We start from the raw sequence: 16,869 nt of genomic DNA on the forward strand, positions 1-16,869 counted from the left end.
CAACCAATTCCTGTAGGAAGCCTGATGTGGGTGAGGGTGCTGCGGGGACCTGTTTTGGGGGAGAGGAGGGTAGTCCCCCAAAACAGTGCACTGGACAATGTGACATTGTATAAAAATGTTCTCATCCGATTGGAGACACCCCACTGACAATTTTAAAGCTAACATTGCAATTTTATCAGCCCAATCACAGTGTTGTTTTGAATGGGAAATCTGGAACTTAGAGAAAATGAGCCAAGAAAGTGTGAAACATTTTGATTATTTATATTCCAAATATCAAAAGGCTTGTAGTATTTCAAATATATAGTTATAAATCAGCCTTTTAAATGATCCAGAGATAATCTTTCTGTGCTCAATTCAAACTAAATAAATTTAAGGAAATCTATAAAACAGATTATCCTTGTAGTGGCATATTAACTCGTGCTGTTTGTGATGCAGGATAATGACCATTCCTCTGTATTGCAGGAGTATGTCCTGTTTGTTTTAGTAATTGGAAGGTTAAAAATGATTATTTTCAATTCATGCAAACCAATGAAACCAGATAGATGAATTCCTAACATAAATGTAAATCATCGTAGTCTACATAAAAGGATCAAATATCTTTTGTTGACTGGGCATGAGAAGGCTTTTGTTTTCAACTAGTTCTTTAGAGGAGTCAAAGAACTGGGACACAAACCCCCATGGAATGTGAAAACATTAATAAATAACAATAGATAATGATAGAATTCTATCTAGGATAGCCAAGTACGAATTGAATTACAACTGACATTGGCTCTTGGACGTATCCAAGTTTGGCAGTCTCGATTGCGTCATCCATGAGAAGAGAATAGAATTAGGTGGGGGAGAAAATAGGAGAAGCACTAATCGATACACAAGCATCAGTAGTTTACTCACAATATAATCCGTTGCAGTGTATGTATGTTTTAAGGTAAATACTGGTGTGTTGAAAGAAAAAAAAGCTTGTAACATTGCATTTTTTAACCGTTACTCTTGCAATGCATTTTTGAGCAAGATATCATCATTGTGATTAAGTTAGGTTATGCTCAATCGTGTTTTTAACAAAATTTAACTTTGGGTCTTTCAAAATCGTTCAAAGAATGGTTTTCACATACCATCACTAATGAGCTATACTGGGATTTCTAGCTATTCACTGCTTATGCAATTATGTGAGATAACATTTAAAAGTCAGCAATAGGATACAAAATTCAAGAATTTATAAACAGGAATGGCTCCCAAATATTGTATTTGTCAACTTTGCCTTGATATCCAGTGGTTCCCTAAGTTCTCAAAAGAAATGAAGAGTTTGTGTAAGTACGTAGTTCTGAATTTACATATTTTATCATTCCTATCTGTGCTTCAGAGTTTAAAAAAATTAAATCTAGCCCTTGCATTTGCTGTGATGCATTCATTGCTCCAGGTCAGTACATCGCTTGCAGATTGACAGCTCTAAAGAAGTATACCTATCCGTGTGTGTGTGTGTGTGTGTGTGTGTGTGTACGTGTGTATATACACTTGTACAAATGGAAATCTGAGTATCTAAAAATGTATTGTTTATTGTGGCCCCGTATTGAGAGATTCAAATGAGAGATTGAGAGATTCAAATGAGAGATTGAGAGAACATGAAATCAGCAGTCCTCCTCCTGACTGTAATGGAGAGTGACATCTTCAAGCTGTTATCTGGTTTTTGCAATTTTAAGCTAATTATTAACCACATTTTGTGCCAGACATTCATTTATAAATAATTTGCTATATAAATTATTCCAGTTGTACAAAGTACAGAGCAAATACAGTGGGAAGAAAGAACATAAAAATTCACAGAATGAAGGCTTGGTGATATTTTAAAAGTTGCCCAATGCATCCATGTCAAAAGCACATTAAGAAGCCATTGACAGTCTAAATGGTTAGTTGTGCACAGAGCACTTAGACTGTCAGAATTATTATTGACCTGTTCAAAATGCAATTTATTGTTTTGGACATTTGAAGTGTCATGTGATCCCCATCCTATATTCCCAGACTAAACAATTCATTTGTTCTTTAGCAGCTTTCCCTGAAAATCAGTGAGAGGATTTCTATCCATTTGCAGCATTGCTAAACAGCATTAAACCAGAGATGCACCAACAATAACTTTACTGTCTCTCTCACCCCACCCAACTCTCTTTAGTGACAGTGCTGTCAAGAGTGGAAGTGACACAAATACTCAATTATGCTAACTGGTTTGAAAAAAAAGGCTCCAGTGAGATGGCAGAGATTTTAAAAAATATTATTATGGCCAGTTGTTATTAGACACTGGTTTATTTGAATGTATATTTATAGACCAGCTTCATACCAATCTACTGATTGATTTAGACTGTGGTTATGCTGCACTACTGATCTGATACAGATGGCTGCAAAGAACAGTTCACAGCTGGTGAAACACCCACTTCATTGTGGATTGCCCACAGCTCTGAATCGTGGTCCTGCCATCATTAGAGAACTCTGTGCACTTACACGTGTGTACACATGTCCTTTCCCCAATACCCCAGCACTGATACAGAAATTTTCTCAAAATATTTTTTGAAGACAACATTTTGCAAAGTGTCCAGAGGTCAAACCTAATTATGTAAAAGTGACTGTATAATTGCGCACTTGCATGCATGTGGATTCCACTAAGGAATTGTGGATATAGATTGAGAATTAAAACTGTCATTTTAGATTGTTACTTTGTGTTTGTTCACACATGTGCAGTGCCCCCTTTACTTAGTATGAATATGGGTTCTCATACTACTGTGCAGTGAGATATTCACTTCCAAACAGTGGGAAAAAAATTACTGAAAGTCTTGTTAGAGTATTATCTTTCAAAGGGCAACCATACTGTCTTATTCTAAGATTGCATTACAATTTTTTTTGGAGCAAGGAAGTTTAAATCAGTGGAAAATTATGGAGGGGGATGCAGGGTTCTAATTAGCAACAGTTTTCAATAACTGGGTTGCAGTGGTTTTGTATATTTTAATGTCTGATTTTTTTAATACATAGATATAAAATATATTTTCAAAGGATATTCAGTTCTGGCTGCTGTGTTTGCCAATAAAGCAACATTTCAAAAAGTAATTAATTGATTGTGAAATGTTTTGAGATGTCCCGAGGAGATGAAAGGTGCTATATAAAAATGAAAATTATTTTCTTTATTGTGAAAACTAGCCAGTGGCAGAGGAGGTTGGTAGTTCTGTGGTACAGCACTCTCTGGACTCTGATTTAGAGTACTCCTGGGTTAACGTGGCTTAAGTTGCACTCAAACTTGACAACTAAATGGAGTGCTTTATAGTAGCAGACTGTATCATCATTTTGGGAGGGGAGAGAATAAAAGGATATTAATGAGGATATAAGAAGAGGGAGATATTCTCCTATCAAATAAGCAAATTACACTGGTACAAGTGGAACAGAAAATGTCGCATGGTTGTGTTGTAGAAATATATGTTCCTGACTGAGAAGCCCTGTCGTACATGTGACATGTACATTACTAAGATGGATTCTACTTAGGTTTAGTTCAATATTTCATAGCTTGTCCATTATCAGTTCAGTATTCTCATGGAATATAAATCCTACAAATGCCTCCTCTCAAATCTCTAATTTAACCTTGTCTCCCACTTCTGTTGTTACTTCAAAAATTGAGTATCCCAATTATCGAAATGTTGTCACTCAGCAATGTAATGTTCAACTGCTGTGAATAGTACCACCCAGTGGTACTTTATGTTAAAGCAGCCCTTTTCTGATTGTTATTCAGTGCAATTACAGAATTTAGAGTGCTGTGCTTGTATTTTTTGTCATTTCTGTGTCCAAATAAAATGCATGTTATTCTCCTCTTCCCAGAATGTACTTTGTAGAAATACATTTTATCATTAAGAGTTCCTGAACACAGATCTAACAGAACTGTGATCTTTCAAATCTTAGACGAGGGGAAAGTGTACAGTTGATAAACTCATAGACTTAAATTAACCCCCAGAATAATACGTAATTGTCTTTCGCAATTAATGTGTCTCTTGTTTTTCCCTCTGATCTTTCAATGAAGCTGTCACTGGGAAATGTCATCAGTGCATTGGGAGACCAAAGCAAGAAGAGCCATCATGTGCCGTACAGAGACTCCAAACTGACAAGGCTTCTTCAAGACTCACTAGGAGGAAACAGGTACAGGGAAGCAAGAGATCTGTATAGCAGAGAAAGTAAAGATCTGTCTTGTATTGATTACATAGAATGTACAGCACAGAAACAGGCCATTTGTCCCAGCAGGCCTATGCCGGTGTTTATGCTCCACATGAGCCTCCTCCCACCCCTCTTCATTTAACCCTATCAGTATAATCTTCTGTTCCTTTCTCCCTCGTGTTTATCTAGCTTCCCTTTTAAAGGTATCTAGCTTCCCCTTAAAGAATCGCCGGCTTGAAAGCAGTTTCAAAGCAGTGGTTTTCAGTCAAAATAAGTAGTCAACAAAGTATCTTAAAAGCTCTCTTCAATGCAATATATAAATTAGGGGAAATTGCACGTCTGCTACCATCTAAGTATTGTTACACAACCATTTACTTTTAAAGGGAAATTTATGGGGAACGACAAAGAGAGCAAATTGTGAGAAACTAACTTGTTCAGAATGAGGTTGTGGAAGGCAAAGGTGTGGGAGCAATTGACCAAGTCAGCAGCAGAAGAAGTATTATGATGCATGGAGGGCCAGAGGAAAGGTGAGGGAGCTAGGAGAGAATTTTTCCAGGGGTAGAGAGTCAGAAGTGTGATTAAAGAAAAGTAGGAGGTGTGGGTAGTTAGGGAGATGGCACAATGATCAAGGATAGTCTTATTGGTGATTGAAACTTCAGAGCTGGTGATGCTGCATAAAATGGTGAGATTGAATGGATAAGTGTGGTTGGGATAGTTTGTGGAGTGAGGTTGAGTGAGGGCAGGAAAGCAGAGTATTTGGAGGAGAGCAACCTAGGGGAGTTTAGATGTAGGTTGAAATCACAGATTATGAGTTACGGTGCAGAGGCCAAGAGGGGAGATCTTGTTCGGGAAGTCACGATAGGGTTTGAGAGGATGTTTTCAAATGAGAGGCAGGAGTGGTAGAAAAGGGTGAGTTGCTTGAAGGAGAATTTGCCAAAGAAATGGATAGAAAGCTGAATTTGGACTTAAAGATAAAAGCTGCACCATCACCTGGGCAGTTTGAGCAGAATAAGTGATGGAATATGTAGCTAGGTTGGGAGAATTCACCGAAGTGGAAGGAGTTGCCACCCATAAGCCAGGTTCTATTAGGGCTAGAACGTTAATGGATTCAACCACATTGACTTCGTGGATGGCATGGTCTTTATTTGTGAGGGAGAAAACATTGTGGAGGGTGATATGGAGTAGGAAAGTGGTTGTTGATTATTCAGCAGGATTAGGGAAGGACAGTGGAAGAAATATGGGGATGGGGAACAGACTAGAGAGATGAACCCCACATTGAGTGAGCTGGTTGGAATGGTGATCAGGAACAGAGGATAAGACAATTGGGGTGTTGCTCTGGATGAACCAGAGATGGATGTCATGATGGGCGTGTTGGACAATACCAAGTGGAGGGACTTGAACCTGGAATGGCAGCAGAAGAGAAAGTAATTTGGGAGTAAGTGCTGAAAGAGGAGAGGATCAAGGGAGGTTGGTGCTGGAAAAGGAAGAGATGTGAGGGGAGATGGCAGAATGAGATGAAGAGATGGACAAAACAGAGCAGGGCCAGGAAGTGGCTGAAAAGAGGGATGGTGCGGAGTGGGGGGGGGGGGGTCTTGGGTCCAGAGTGCAAGCTAAAATTGACACAGTGGGAGATGTTGGAATATGTCAATCAGAGCTAGGTATGATGAGGAAGATTCTTAGAGTCGAGGCTTGGTAAAAGGACATAACCGGTCCAGTACTCCGAGTCCGAAACTTCAAGACAGTAGGCCACAGAGAAGTGAAGTGTGTAGGTGTCAGGAGTGGAGTTTGATCCAGCAACTGTTGAAGTTACAGGAATTGATCCAAGAGCCATTGGAGGAATAGAGTATGGACCAGAAGCTCTTGAAGGAGCTTTCAGTCCAAGAGTGATCGGGGAGCGGTGTTTGATCCAGAACCCAGCGGAAAAATGGAGTTTGATCAGGAGACCAGTGGAGAAGTAGATTGAAGCTCAAATAAACCAGGAGTAGAATGAAGTCCATGAAATTGGCAGAGGATGTATCATTGAAATATGTTCTGTAAGGAAATAAATAGTGTTTTTAAGATAATACAGGTACATTGATTAATATTTCCCATGATTACAGTAAATAGTCAACATGGCACAATTTGCAAAAATGATATTCATCAACTACATTTTTATATCTTCCTAGTGAAAAGTCTCAAGTCTAATTGGGTACATATGCCTTCATGGAACTCTTTATTAAAATTACTGGCAATTTCAGACCTTTCAAGCCGATAAATAAGGTTTTTCAGAAGTGCATTAGTAGAGATAATTGTAGAGAAATTGTTTGTTTTTTTCTACTAATTTGAATGTAAAACCTCTGACACAGTTGCAACACTTTCCCAGTTGTAGTAAAGGTTTGAAAATTACTCTATTCCATACAGTCGAACCATCATGATTGCTTGCATAAGCCCATCTGATCGTGATTTCATGGAAACTCTCAACACCCTCAAATACGCAAACCGAGCCCGTAATATCAAGAACAAAGTTGTGGTTAATCAAGACAAGACCAGTCAGCAGATAAGTGCCCTGCGAGCTGAGATTGTTCGACTTCAGATGGAGCTGATGGAGTACAAGACGGTAAGAAATCCACCTTCTCAAGGGCAATTAGGGATGGGCAATAAATGCTGGCCTTGCTAGCGACGCCCACATCCCATGAACGAATTTTAAAAATAAGAAATGTGGGCAATGAATCCTGGGGGAGCAGTGGCCCAGGTGGGTCTGTATGGTTGCCACTGTCTTTCCATCACCAAAGGTCCAAATAGGAATTCTTCAAAGAATGTAATCCTTTTCCTTAATGGATTCAGTATAAAGTGGAGATTTATTGGCACATATTGCGCTCCTCTGTCACAAATGTGAGTCACACTTTGGATTTTCACATACATGTAGTAACATTTTAGTCATCAATTGCAAAATCACATTGAATAAACATTAATTATTTCCAGTAGACTAAAGAAGTGGAAGCTACTTATTTGCATTAATGGATGGATACAACACTTTGCAAAATGAGCTCTGGTTCAATATCACTTTGCTTGCAAAAAACATTATTACAAATATAAATTTATGTATATTTACCCTTGCACTGTAAGGGTACTTATACACCATGCCCAAAAGAAAAAAAGGATCATGAAATTTTTACCAAGAGACAGCTTCATTAGCATGTCTATTTTGTGTTTTGTCATACAGTGACTAGTTTAAAAACTAATCATCTGTGTGACCCAAATACTCTGATCTCCTTCACTGCTCAAAGAGTTAATGAAGACACTGTTGTAAAGTCATTTCTGCTCATCTTTTTAAGGGGAAACGTGTCATTGGTGAGGATGGTTCTGAAGGTTACAATGACTTATGCCATGAAAATGCAATGCTACAGAAAGAAAATGACACACTACGAATGCGTGTCAAAGCCATGCAAGAAACGATCGATGCACTAAATAACAGAGTGACGCAGCTCTTGAGTAATGAAGCCACTCAGATCATAGCCAGTGCAGGTAAAATTTAACTCATTAACTGTGATGTGGGCTGAGCCTTCTGATAACTTCTAATGAGATGCCATTTTACTTTTAATAGGCAATTCTCACCACTGTCCAGTGAAGCAGTATGATGTGCTCAATTGTGGTGTCATTAGAAGGTTTGATACCTTTTGTAATTATTCACTTACTCAATTCCGGACTGGTTTTAAGACCTCCTTGGTGGTACAAAGTAGCCATTGGTTTGTCAATTTCATGGCAGTGGGAGTTCAGGTCATGGTTTTTATCAGAATTGGAATTCTGGTTTACCAAAGCATAGTAATTGAAGATTCCCACAGTAGAATCGTGTTATCAGCTCTGAGATGTTGTGGTGATTTGTTTCTTTATAATAGAGTTCAGGAGCTAAAAGCTGTTGGACTTGCAAAGTTTGAATTAATGAGTCATCATAAGTGCCACTAACTAAGATCAATGGCTATGATGGGACTCTGAAAAGTTATGCTTTAATAAGCCATGTGGCTAATGGCTCATAATAATTCAAACCAAAAGGTTTCAGTAAATATGTTCTATTGCAGTGATTTCCTGAATTAATTGTGCTTTGTATCTGATGCTTTAAATTATTAAATGTAAAGAATCTTGCAACACCAGGTTATAGTCCAACAAATTTATTTGAAAATCACAAGCTTTCGGAGGCTTTCTCCTTCGTCAGGTGAATGTGGAAATGAAATCCTTGAACGTTTCGCATTTATATTCAGAGATCAATACCTGGTGATTACAGATAATCTTTCCAACTGCCCGTTGTCAAGGCAATCAAAGTGTTCAGACAGAGAGGTGTTACCTACAGGACCACCGAATATACAAACGGCCAGAACACAAAACAGAGAGAGAGAGGGAGAAACATCCAAAAGGAAGAGAAAGACAGAAAATGACCCGTTGTATTAAAAACAGATAACTTTTATTCGCTGGTGGGGTTACGTGTAGCGTGACATGAACCCAAGATCCCGGTTGAGGCCGTCCTCATGGGTGCGGAACTTGGCTATCAATTTCTGCTCGACGATTTTGCGTTGTCGAGTGTCTCGAAGGCCGCCTTGGAGAACGCTTACCCGAAGATCGGTGGCTGAATGTCCTTGACTGCTGAAGTGTTCCCCGACTGGGAGGGAACCCTCCTGTCTGGCGATTGTTGCACGGTGTCCGTTCATCCGTTGTCGCAGTGTCTGCATGGTCTCGCCAATGTACCATGCTCCGGGGCATCCTTTCCTGCAACGTATGAGGTAGACAACGTTGGCTGAGTCACAGGAGTATGAACCATGTACCTGGTGGGTGGTGTCCTCTCGTGTGATGTTGGTATCTGTGTCGATGATCTGGCATGTCTTGCAGAGGTTGCCGTGGCAGGGTTGTGTGGTGTCGTGGACGCTGTTCTCCTGAAAGCTGGGTAATTTGCTGCGAACGATGGTCTGTTTGAGGTTGGGTGGCTGCTTGAAGGCGAGTAGTGGATGTGTGAGGATGGCCTTAGCGAGGTGTTCGTCGTCATTGATGACATGTTGAAGGCTGCGGAGAACATGGCGTAGTTTCTCCGCTCCGGGGAAGTACTGAACGACGAAGGGTACTCTGGTTGCATCCCGTGTTAGTCTTCTGAGGAGGTCGATGCGATTTTTCGCTGTGGCCCGTCGGAACTGTCGATCGACGAGTTGAGCGTCATATCCCGTTCTTACGAGGGCGTCTTTCAGCGTCTGTAGGTGTCCATCGCGTTCCTCCTCGTCTGAGCAGATCCTGTGTATTTGCAGGGCCTGTCCATAGCGGATGACCTCTTTGACGTGGTTAGGGTGGAAGCTGGAAAAGTGGAGCGTCGTGAGGTTGTCCGTGGGCTTGCGGTAGACTGAGGTGCTGAGGTGCCCGTCTTTGATGGAGATTCGTGTGTCCAAGAAAGAAACCGATTCTGAGGAGTAGTCCATGGTGAGCTTGATGGTGGGATGGAATTTGTTGATGTTATCGTGTAGTCCCTTTAGTGATTCTTCACCGTGGGTCCATAGAAAGAAAATGTCGTCGATGTATCTGGTGTATAGCGTTGGTTGGAGGTCCTGTGCAGTGAAGAAGTCCCGCTCGAACTTGTGCATGAAAATGTTGGCATATTGGGGTGCGAATTTGGTCCCCATGGCTGTTCCGTGTGTTTGGGTAAAGAACTGGTTATCGAAGGTGAAGACATTGTGATCCAGGATGAAGCGGATGAGTTGTAGGATGGCGTCTGGAGATTGGCTGTTGTTGGTGTTGAGTACTGAGGCTGTTGCAGCGATGCCGTCATCGTGGGGGATACTGGTGTAGAGTGCCGAGACGTCCATCGTGGTGAGAAGTGTTCCTGGTTCAACTGGTCCGTGGGTACTGAGTTTTTGTAGGAAGTCTGTAGTGTCGCGACAAAAGCTGGGGGTTCCCTGTACGATGGGTTTCAGGATGCCCTCGACGTATCCAGAGAGGTTCTCACACAGGGTTCCGTTGCCTGATACGATAGGACGTCCGGGTGTGTTGGCTTTGTGTATCTTTGGGAGGCAGTAGAAGTCTCCCACGCGGGGAGTACGTGGGATGAGAGCGCGTAGGATGCTTTGAAGGTCTGGATCGAAGGTCTTGATCAGTTTGTTGAGCTGGTGGGTGTGTTCTTTGGTCGGATCTGCGGGTAACCGTCTGTAGTGTTCCTGGTTGTCCAGTTGTCGGTATGCTTCTTTGCAATAGTCCGTTCTGTTCTGTATGATGATGGCTCCTCCTTTGTCCGCTGGTTATTATTAGTCAGCAATTGCCACCAATTGATTATAACAGGCCATGAAGTATTCATCATAGTTACCCATCTTCTGTTCTAATACTTTCATGTAATCGTTGAGTAGTTTTGTGAAATGAAGCTTTTGGCTAATGATGTGATTGACTGTTACCTGTATTTATTGAACAGTTATTCCAGATTACTGATCGACTGGGAGAACTGATTGCAGTCAACATTAACCCAAACCAGTCAGTAGCATTTCCTTAGGAAAGGAGGACTTACTGGTTGTGTCTATTGCTTGGACTTAAAGCATAGAAATGTATTTACTGCACTAACTGTATTGAGTACTTATTGGCATCACATCATGGCATGCTAGTTTAAAGGATTAAAATCATGTTTCATGACAATTGCGCCATTAAAGGTAACCCTGTAGTATAAATGACCTATTTATGTAGATCTTTGCCAAAGTTATGCCTCTATTTTGATTTTTTAAAATTTTATGTATCTAAATGATTCACTTTGTCTTGTCTATTATCTCTGCAGGCGATGGCAATGAAGAAATAGGTGCATTAATTCAAAATTATATCCGAGAAATACAGGATCTCAGGTTGGTCCATGAACTTTAAACAATGCACCTTTATATATGTTGCTGCTAACTGCCCCTCCCCCCTGCCACACCCTCACAGTTTATTAGAAAAAAATCTAGCAGAAAGGCATCCTCCAGATGCACTGCTGCTCTCGCAGTTCACCATTTTACTGCTTGAGATCCAGCAAAAACATCACACCTACGACTGGTGGTTCTGAGTTTTGACTGTCATTAGGACTCCACTAAAATCAAAATGTGGTTAGTGAAACCTGATTGTACGGTAAGTTAGAACACTGTCCTTTCACCTCTGATGCCTCGGTTTAAACCCAGCTCTGATTGATGGAATGGAAATCCCTCTGTGTTGGCTATAAGAGCCTATGTGAATTTATAATTCAGGTCATTCTGAATCCAGTTGTTAGTTTTATTCTGTGGGCACAGATCACAGTCAGTTCTTCATCACTAACTGTGTAATCTCACTTCAAGTGGAGTGTAACTAAGTTTAACGAAATGACTCCTTATTTTCCAGATCCTATATTTTTGCATATGTTTTTGTCTTAAAATGAAGATTAAATGTTTTGTACATTTTGACATGTTTACTGTAATAAAGCTGAATGGGATACTGTAATTTTTTTCACATGTAATAAACACTCTCTCATATGTGCACCTCTGTTTTGGGTCAGTTTTATATGCAAGAAAAAGTTAGATCCATTTGCCCATTTCATTCTAAATATCCTGTGAAGTTGAAAAAAAATTTGCTTATCAGGTATTTGTTTGGTCCAGATGCACAAATTTCCTGTCCTTTCATTGAAATGTTCAAAATTTTATTTGCTATTGACCTAAATGATGATACTGATAATTTCCATAGCTGTAAACCTTTGTTATTTTAGAACTTTTTTTTAAAGTGAACATTTTTCTGGTAGTCCTCTGATGAATAAAGGCCATTTTGTTGCAGGACTAAACTGTTGGAGAGTGAAGCCATGAATGAATCCCTCCGGCGCAGTGTCTCACGACTGACATCCAGGACTCCGTATTCAGCGGGACTGTCTCCCATGCCTTGTTCACCAATGTCCAGTTTAGTCGTTTCTCTGGAATCTGATACTTCTGAAGTTGTCAAACTGGCAAAAAAAGATTTAGAACTGCTTAGGAAAAAGGAAAAGATACAAAAAGGAAATAGGTAATTATGTGCATAAATTGTTACAGAATAATGTGTGCATTTAATAGAATAATGAATTCTACAGCAGTATGAGTTAAAGGGCTGTACAGAGGTGACAAAATATGCTGTGCTTCAGTGGTTTACAAATTGGGATCCCTGGACCCTAGTAGTCTGTAGGGTGATCCTAAGAGGTTAGAGGCCATCAGATTTCAGTCCATCTTGCATCAGATTTCTGAACTTTTTATTTGTTGACTTACTGAGTCAGCATTGGCTCATTCTGATTCAGAATGTTGTGGGTTCAAGCCCCACTCCAGAGACTTGATATAATCTAGACTGACATTTCAGTGCAAAACTGAGGGGAGTGCTGCTCTGTGAGGGGTGCAATCATTTGAATGACACATTAAATCAAGGCTGCATTTGCCTTATCAGTTGGATGTAAAAGATCCCCTGGTACCATTCGAAGAAGAGCAGGGGTGTTCTCTTTGTGTTCTGGCCAACATTTATCCCTTAACCCAATACCACCAAAACAGATTATTTGATCGTTTATCTCATTGCTGTTTATGGGACCTCGCCGTGCAAGGCTGCCATGTTTCCCTACATTACAACAGTGACTACACTTCAAAAGTGCTCCATTGACTATGCAGCACTTGGGGATATCCAGTGGTCATGAAAGGCACGATATAAATGAAATTTGTTTATTATTTCTTACTAGCATAATTATTTCTGTTGCTAAAACATTTTGGGGAAAAAAGCACTTTGAAAACCACTGCTGCCCATTTGCCCAAAATGAGACTCTAGTATCTATTTGCTAACATGGTGACAGTAGATTAAAAAAGGGTAGCCAAATGGACTAAAATTTAGTATTGTTACTTTAAATCTTGACCTCAGTCAGTAAGGACGTGGCCAGCACGTATTTCTGGTTGTGTGCTTTAGAACAAAAAATGCTGTATTATTTATGTATTATAGAAAAATTCCAAAGTCTCACATTTACGAACACAGAATCAATGAATTTTTAAAAATCAAGGGCTGTGGATTGGATAGCAACTTGCATAATTTTTCATGATTTTTTTTCCGGTGTGTATTCATTTATTTCTTTTTCCTTTATAGTCCAGAGAAAGAGAAAAGAAGAGGAAATCTACCGCAAGAGAATTGGGAAGAGACAGATGACAATGAAGTGGAAGAGGTAAGGAAAGACAAAGGATTCCTGGGCCCCAGTAGTCCGGCTTCTCATGTACCTTTGTTGATAATTGTTCTGAGTCTGCTTTTTCCACCCCACCACCATTATTAGTGCCACCAATAGATTGCCCCATGGGAATACCCCTTTTAGATCTTTTTCAAGAATAAGAGGACCAACAGTGGGATATCAGATAGATCAGGTTGCATCAGGGCCCCGGTACTCTCATGCCTGCTTCTACAGACAGAGGTGCATATAGCTTGCTTTTGCAGGAGATCATTACATGTGGAGACTCCTATTAATGAAAGAAACTAGGATAGCAGATCAACTGGCACAAAAATAAGTGAATGCGTGACTAACTGTAGTACTTCCTTGGAAGCAATCTAATCAGTATATTGTGATTTTAATGATACTGCACAAATAGAAGTCATGTAAGGGTAGTCAATAGCCAACATAGCCTAATTGGCCATACCCACCAAGATGCCATGAACCATATGCACAGGCATTGTGACACCTACCTGCTGACGGCCAGAATAACTGTCCTCACTGGTCAGCAGACAGCCAGATGTAGCACTGGGCTGGCACAGTTATTGATTGTATAGCTACAACCTCAAACTTGTCTCCAACTCTTTACAGACATGTTGCAATGCTGACCTATGGGTATGTCGGCATGGGGTGATGAGTAGGCCACCTTCCTCGCAACTGTTTCATGCAGCACCATCACCTCCATTTCAGCAGCCATCAGACAGGGTGGGCTGTCCTATCACTTGACTGCAGACTCATGCCTGCACCGTAGGTTTCCTTTCACTTCTATTCTGTTTGACACTTCTTAACCATCTCCGTCCTTCAAGTTTGGAAAAGGCTGCCTATGGGTGGCAGTGCATTCTGCACTTTTCCAAAATGTGCAAGGATCATTAACCCCTTTTCTGTCATTCCCCTTTTATTGCCCCCATCCCTTTAAATTTAGCATGCACACAGTTCTCTGGTCCTACCGTAAATATACTTCCTGCGTCTAGATCGTTATGCTGATGAGTTGACCATGGAAAATTCAGTTCTATTAGCATATTACCATTCTGGCAGGATTTGCGTAAGTTCAAAATCATTTGGAACTGACTTCCATCAGCACATGAAAATCAGCTGCGTTTTGTCTACGTGTTAAGAACAAACCAAAGGTCTTGTGCTTCTGACCCTCTCCCCTATACACAGTTTCCGTTTAATTGGAGGTGAAACAGTGGACCACTAAAAGACCCAATTGATAAAATCTCTAGTTTCTGTCCTTGATCAGCTAGCCACAGTTCAACCATATTTTCTTATCTTGAAGCTGACATTGTTCTCCTGCTGACCGCCACTCTGCCTGAGAGCTTCTGTCCTCCACTCCACTCCAAAAGCTAAATTGAATAGTTGAAAATCCAAATAACCGAGGTTAGAACACAGCCTAAATGGAAAATCAAAATTCAAATGTAAATTCTGGTGCATGCCTTGAAATCCAATTCCAGTGGGAAGTAAAGTAACAATGGGGTCGATATTAACTGCGCCCACCCCTCCCCCCCTCCCCCCCCCCCCCAACAACGAGCAGGAGAGAGTCAGGGGTTAAAAATAAAAAAGTACAAAACGCTACCGCTGCAAGCCCCCCCTCCCCCGGTGTACACATCTGCCGCCATTTTTACGGTAGCGGGATGCGTGCCGTGCCTGTGTCATGCCTTGGAGAGGTGGGACGCTTCATTATAAAGCTAAATCAGGCTCCCACAGTACAATTGGGACCCTGATTTAAATTGAGCGGTCGCCGCATGGTTTCCTAGGGCTCGGGCAACGCGGTAGCGAAATGGAGACTGGAGCAGCTAACTGCACAAGGTAAGGGCTTTTTAGAACACACCTTGTGAGCCAGGAGGAGCAGGAGTGCAAGCCTCTCCTCACTGCCGCGATTGGCCTACCCTCCCCTCCCCCCACCCCCCCCCGCCCCCAAACCCCGATCATGAGCTGGCTGCCCCGCAATCATCCAACCCCCGCCCCCCCCCCCCACAAGCCCCGATCTTCTTTCCCTCCCTCCCTCCCTCCCTCCCTCCTTCCCTCCCGATTGCCAGACTCTGACCCCCACCCCCCCACTCATCCCCAAGCCCCGATTCTTCCCTCCCTCCCTCTCTATTGCCGGGCTCGGACCCTCCCCCTCCCACCGAGGCCTGATCTTTCTCTCCCTCCCTCCCGATTATCGGACTTCGACCCCCCCACTCACCCCCCAAGTCCCAATCGTTCCCTCCATCCCTCTCTATTGCCCGGCCCCGACCCTTTCCCTCCCACCAAGCCCTGATCTTTCCCAATTGCCAGGGACCAACCCTTGCAGTTGGCCAGTCTGTCAATCTAGCTGGTGACCAGGTAGGGTACAGAATTAAAAAATGGTAACGAGATCCTGCCGTTAAATTCAGCGGGTCCTCCACATCCCCAGGATTTTTGTATTTCCCCTCCTCAACCGCGCTCCCCTGCTCCCTCACTGCCTCCCCGTAAATACCAGGGCCAATGTATTCATATTGACAGTACCCACGACTTTCCCCTCTCTTCATGCTCAATGTTCATTGTATCTGCAGTTTTTTATATTGCATGGGCCCCCAGAAGTCTTCCTGCACATCAGAAATGCTATTTAAATCCGAGTTGTTGTGCTCAGTGATGCCATAGACTATTACCCGCCTTGCCATCTACATTGTGTCCATATGTAATTTCAGGAGGAGGAACATGAAGGAAGTTGCTGTGAAGAAGAGGAAGGTGGAGATGATGAAGAATTTGAGAGTGATGGAAGCCTGGATGAAACGGATACAGAATCGGAGGAAAAGGGTAATGATCACAATCTGTAGTGGAACTTGCTCAGCTCATTATAATGACTGAAGTAGGACTGATAACAAGAAAATTAAAACTTTAAAGATTATTGTTAAGATTCAGAATGAGTTAACCCATTCATAGTTAATGGTAGAAAATTCAAATTCAGCGCTTCGGGGCAGTCTGAGTTTCTGAAAGGCATTATATAAATGTAGGTCCTTGGATTAAAAAATAGCTAGACCCAGACCACAGTAGCCAAACAAAGAACGTAAGAATAATTAAATGCCAAGGAGAACTATTTTCAAAGATATAAAGAATCAGAATGCACTGATGATTAGAAATCATTTGAGCTTAATGAAATGATTTTTAGAAGGAGTAAGGAAAGTAGATGGATTCATTAACATGGCAGGAGAGATCAGAAGTTAAACGTGTATATATAGACAGTGTCAAAAACACCTTTGTCATTTGGGCGAGGTAGAAATACCCTTCATAATTCATTGGTAGGGCTATATGTTAAAAAACATGCGGTGATGTTTGGACAACTTGACCTAGAAATTCGTTTTCTGGCGAAAAACGGGCGCTGATGGGTCCAATATGGCATGCGGCAAGTGTACGCTAATTTCACAACAGAAGTGCGCCACGTGCCATATTGGTTAGGATGCCCTCTAGTCGCCCAGGGTGCCCACCAGAAACTGCCGTTAAGCTCTCAATATGCATAGGCAATAGGTCTAATGCCTGTTTCAAGTACCTTTCCA

The 16,869-nt window shown here is 41.5% G+C and overlaps 1 protein-coding gene across 3 annotated transcripts in view; it reads left to right on the forward strand.

Moving 5' to 3' along the window:
• Positions 1-16,869, forward strand: part of kif21b (kinesin family member 21B) — a 150,309-nt gene that overhangs the window by 66,831 nt on the left and 66,609 nt on the right. For all 3 annotated transcript variants that reach the window (XM_068007454.1, XM_068007456.1, XM_068007457.1), the window contains 7 exons: positions 4,043-4,158; positions 6,574-6,769; positions 7,488-7,677; positions 10,940-11,003; positions 11,935-12,156; positions 13,243-13,318; positions 16,024-16,132. In XM_068007454.1, the coding sequence (XP_067863555.1) occupies positions 4,043-4,158; positions 6,574-6,769; positions 7,488-7,677; positions 10,940-11,003; positions 11,935-12,156; positions 13,243-13,318; positions 16,024-16,132 (973 nt within the window). The remainder of the gene's footprint in view (positions 1-4,042; positions 4,159-6,573; positions 6,770-7,487; positions 7,678-10,939; positions 11,004-11,934; positions 12,157-13,242; positions 13,319-16,023; positions 16,133-16,869) is intronic.

Source organism: Heptranchias perlo, chromosome 27 (assembly GCF_035084215.1).
Source record: "Heptranchias perlo isolate sHepPer1 chromosome 27, sHepPer1.hap1, whole genome shotgun sequence".
In the NCBI taxonomy this organism is placed as follows: domain Eukaryota; kingdom Metazoa; phylum Chordata; class Chondrichthyes; order Hexanchiformes; family Hexanchidae; genus Heptranchias; species Heptranchias perlo.